The sequence below is a fragment of the Colius striatus genome, chromosome 2, assembly GCF_028858725.1.
Source record: "Colius striatus isolate bColStr4 chromosome 2, bColStr4.1.hap1, whole genome shotgun sequence".
Taxonomy (NCBI): domain Eukaryota; kingdom Metazoa; phylum Chordata; class Aves; order Coliiformes; family Coliidae; genus Colius; species Colius striatus.
In genome coordinates this window covers 76515597-76520288 of record NC_084760.1, presented here as the reverse complement: position 1 = coordinate 76520288, position 4692 = coordinate 76515597, and the positions used below count along the sequence as shown (strand labels likewise).

Below are 4692 nucleotides of genomic sequence, written 5' to 3'. Positions count from 1 at the left end.
CTTCGGGGTCAGCGGCGGGCCGGAGGTGTTCCTGGCTCCTCTGCCTTTCTCCCTTCCCGCCCCGCCAGTTTCCGCCCCGCCCTCGAGGCCAGAGCACGGTGCAGGTTGGAGCAGTCGGGGGGAGGTGATGGGCTCGCGGCGGGGGTGGCGGAGGGCGTGGGAGCTGCGCGGGAGGTGGCGCGTTTGGCGGAGCGTGCCCACACGTCTCCGTGACCGCATCCCGCCCCCGGGGGCCGCGGTGTCGCACCTCGCACAGCCCGGAGCCGGCGAGACGCGGCTGCCGCACGGTGGGAGCGTAACGCGTGTGTCATGACCCTTAACAGCAGCGGGCGGCTGTCGCCTTGGTGCGCGCCATCCACCTGCGTGTGGGGGCTGGTGTGCGTAGGGAAGGCAGCGGGCTGCTGGAGTGTTCTTCACTGTGGAAGTGGTGCGTAGCTAGCGTGGTGCGGCGGCCCCGAGGCACGGCTTCTGGAGGGAGCTTCGAACCAGGTGGGTTGCACGGGTAGAGGGGCTGCACCTTAGCAAAGTCCCCGGTACAGGTAAAAGAACCCGGTGCAAAAAGCCTTTTCACCTGATGCAATTCTTCAGGAGGGTTTCACTTCTCCTAAACTCGCCCGTTTTTCATCTCTGTCCATGCAAGCGCATGCATGATGGAGATCTAACTAGCCGGTTTAGCTACAGAAAAATAGCTGGAGCAGAAATGAGCTCTAGTACAAATGAACGTTTTATAATCTATGTATTACTTCTTCAATGTAACTTTCTGATTGCTAGTTGACTTTGCCAGGCTTTTTCTCTGCATCGTGTGGGAGAGAACGGTGTATTTAGTACTTGTAACATGCACTGTAAGACCCAGCCCTTGCCACAGTCAGCAGAACTTGGTTGGCATGTTTTACTGAATTTTGAGGCCGACACAGGTGAGCTTTGGGTTGCTTACCTGCATAGCAGTGTGCTAGACTCAAGGCTGGTTGAATATTTGTGTAACTATTCTTGTATATGATCGGCTGTGCTTCAGCAACACAGATGAATTTATGTGCAGATTTAGTTGCTTAGAGCTTGTGTTTCCTAGATTTAGATGAAGAGATAAAGGAGTGTGTGGGAAGCATGTAAGGGATTCATGGCTGTATAGACCAGGGGAAAATGAGAACTTGTATATGGGGAGGAAAAGGTGTGATGATCTGTCAGGTGCTACTCCTGTGCTGTGTGGGTGTGATGAGCACTGTAGGTCTCTGAGATTGTACCCAGAGCTGTCATTCCCTGCCTTTCACTCTGTTCTCACGTAAAGGTGTTTTTAGGCAGTGTGTCTGACCGTTATTGACAGGAAATACCTACTCAATTATTTATAATTTTAAAAAAAACAGATATCTTTGGAGACTTTGGGGCAGTACTGTATGTGCTTCCATTAGAGGCTTTTCCAGCTTTGCTGATTTGTTGCTGTAGATCTAGGTTGTGAAAACAATCGTAACACTAGGTACCGAAGAGTGGGGAACAAGCTTAGTGTTGCAGACATTGTGATGCTTTAGTTTGTCAGTGTCAAATCATCAAAGTGAATTTAGACCATAACACAGTTGTAGTATTAATGTCACACTTTACTACTGTCTATTGTGATTACTGTTTTGAAAAGATAAATTATTTGATTTAAATAACTTCATCTGACTTTATTTAGTTTATTTTTATTACTTATTTATCCATATATATATGAATAGAATTTATTATTTGTATTATTTATTTATAGTTTATTTAGTTGGGTTTGACCATGAATGAGGAAACAGCTGTGAACACTTGAGAGCACAAGTGGAATGGTGCAGCTGTTGAAAGATGATGTCTTACATAATACTATTTAGAAGTTTTGCTTTTTCTGTCTGTCCTGAGATCCTAGTTTCAGCATTGCTGCAGTCAGGTTCTGGATTTGGTTTGTTGGGTTGGTTTCATTTTTTTTCTTTTTGTATTTTGTTTTGCTGAAGGTGATTGCCTTACCTTTGTGGGGTTTACATGAGTTTTGCTTTTTTGGTGTCAGTTCTGCACTAAACAGCTACACTTTCTCTAAATGTGATTTGCTAAGGTTGTCTGCAGAGGATTTGCTTACACTGACTGATAGCATGCTTTTGGTAGGGCATTGTTGCTACCCTCCATCCACTGTTTGGATCTCCAGTGTTTCATCTGTAGTGCTTTGTCTGTTGGGGAGCCTTACAGTCATTTAGCTGCTAATGTCTAGTTGAGGCTGTGGCACTTAAAACTCTGGATCTTAGAGGTGCTTAAAGCAAGGCCAGTGGGATCTGGGAAACCTTAGGTCAGTGATGCCAAAATGCTGTCACTGTTCCTGCCTCTCTCAAATTTGTTATTGGGTGGAAATTCCTACTTGTGATAGGCTCATCTCCTTCTCACTTTATCTGTTCAAAGTGTTAAGAAGGTGGCCAGGTTCATGCCCGCACTTCAGGGCTGTTTTAAAGGGTCTTGATTAGGGACAGTTCTTATGCTGTTTTATGTAAGAGGAGACAGTGAGGCTTTTACCCCTTTTGTGTTTGGGCTGTTGTGGGGTTTTTTTTGTTTTTAAACAGGGACTTCAGTATATTTTTCTTGACTAAGAGTTAGCACCCTGGAGTTGCTTGTAGATGTTCTTTTTACAACTAAAAACTCGGTTCCCTAAAGTACTAGTGCATGTACTCAGTTGTGAATATCTGAGTAGCTTTATGTGGAACTGTTTAGCTAAGGGAAGTTTGAGTAGGCTGGAACCATGATACTGGAAACAAGACTTCATCATATTTTAATTTAATTTTTAAAGCTTTTTACTGTTATATTTTATACTAATATTTACATTTTTTATTTTAGGATTGCTACATAAGCTTAAAATAAAACCAGAATCTAACCCGTTATGGAGCTGGCTCATAGTTTGTTACTGAATGAGGAAGCATTAGCTCAAATCACAGAAGCAAAGAGACCAGTCTTTATCTTTGAGTGGTTAAGGTTTTTGGATAAAGTGCTGGTAGCTGCTAACAAGGTAATTTAATGGGGTTTTTTTTTTTGCCTCTTCTTTCTAAAACATTTGTGTTAATTTCATGCTAGAGAAAGTTGAAAGGTAATGTGCAAGAGATAATTGTATTATTTCAAATTGAGCCTGAAGAGTCCTTGTGTTAGTTTGTAGCTTTTAGGTATTTAATTGTAGGCAGTCAGTATGGCTCTCTGTGTTACATAACACATAGCTTGGTTTGTGTTCTTTGTTGTTGTAAACATTTGGAAGGCAAAAACTTCCCTCCCAGAGTAGGGATTCTTGATGGTACAGAGGATTAAAAGATATGCTAAGCAGGTATTATTGTATTTCTAATAAATACTTTTTAAAAAGAAAAAATAGAGTAACAACTAATTCAGAGCATTTAGCATCTGTCTCTGCTGTCACTGAATGTATCTCAAATCTCTATAAGACAAGCAATTTGCTTAATTATGTAGAAGTGGGAGTCGTGTAAGATTTACTTTAATCTCTTGTAAGTTTTTCTGGGTATTGGAGTCAAGACACAGGATCAAGTCATGTTGCTTTTTTTTTTTTTTAATTTTTTGTTCATTAACAGACAGATGTCAAGGAGAAACAGAAGAAACTTGTAGAACAACTAACAGGACTCATCAGCAGTTCCCCTGGGCCACCTACAAGGAAACTACTAGCAAAAAATCTTGCTGCTCTCTACAGCATTGGAGACACATTTACTGTTTTTCAGACGCTTGACAAGTGTAATGACATCATCAAGAGCAAAGATGATACTGCAGCCTACCTGCCCACAAAACTGTATGTTTAATATTATTAGGGAAATGGACATGATTTTTAAGTAAAGCAGTCCTGGAGATTAGGAAGAACATTTTACTGAGAGAGTTGTTAAACATTGGCACATGTGCATTGTGATATTTAAAAATATACCTGAAGGTATTTAAAAGATGTGTAGCTGAGGTGCTGGGGGACATGGTCTAGTGATGGGCTTGACAGTATTAGGTTAGTGGTTGGACTTTATGATCTTAAAGGTCTTTTCTAACCAAAATGTTTCTATGATTACAGATGAATCTGCATGTACACGTGCACATAATATTTGCTTATGTTTTTCATACTTATTTGGGGTTCATATACACTTGATAGAGCAGAGAAAAGAGGGGGATTGAGATCTGGAAGTGTGATGCTTTCCTCTAGGCAAGGGACTTTTTAACATTTCCTCACATACCTGTGTCATGGAGAGGGTAACAGCTGATGAAATAATGCAATGAATAAATGTCACCAGTGGGATTATTACTAATTGTGCTCAGGTAACCCATTTAAGATGGAACCTGTGGATTGTCAAAGAGCATGATCTGTGCCCAATGTTCCAAATTTCTTTTTAACCCATCAGACATTGCCTGTTTATCTTCCCCTCCTGTGACAGCACGAGTCTCTCAAACACAGTCTGTTTGCTTGGATATGTATGTATGACTCAATTCATCTTTACTTATAGGAACAGTCTTATTGGTAGGAATTTGGTTAATGCCACAAACAGCTTCCCCTGAAAGTGTGTTTAGTACTTTTCCACACGTACTACTTCAGGTGTTCACAGTGTCTCCTGACCACCAATTTGGGTTTTTGTTCAGACGTTACCATAACAATGGGTTTTAACAATAAAATCTGAAATAGTTACTTTTTGGACAGATACTGTCCTTTTGTTTTAAGCTGTTGCAGCTCTGTGA

General features: G+C 41.6%; 1 protein-coding gene across 5 annotated transcripts in view; it reads left to right on the top strand.

Moving 5' to 3' along the window:
- The first annotated feature begins 17 nt into the window (after window positions 1-17).
- Window positions 18-4692, top strand: part of HEATR5B (HEAT repeat containing 5B) — a 58146-nt gene continuing 53471 nt past the window's right edge. For 2 of the 5 annotated variants that reach the window (XM_061991146.1, XM_061991145.1), the window contains exons 1-4: window positions 35-104; window positions 324-489; window positions 2827-2995; window positions 3561-3772. In XM_061991146.1, coding sequence (XP_061847130.1) covers window positions 2870-2995; window positions 3561-3772 — 338 coding nt within the window. In that variant the 5' untranslated portion in view covers window positions 35-104; window positions 324-489; window positions 2827-2869. Of the gene's footprint in view, window positions 105-323; window positions 490-2826; window positions 2996-3560; window positions 3773-4692 lie in introns of all 5 variants that reach the window. The other 3 variants (XM_061991144.1, XM_061991142.1, XM_061991143.1) reach the window with 3 other exon arrangements.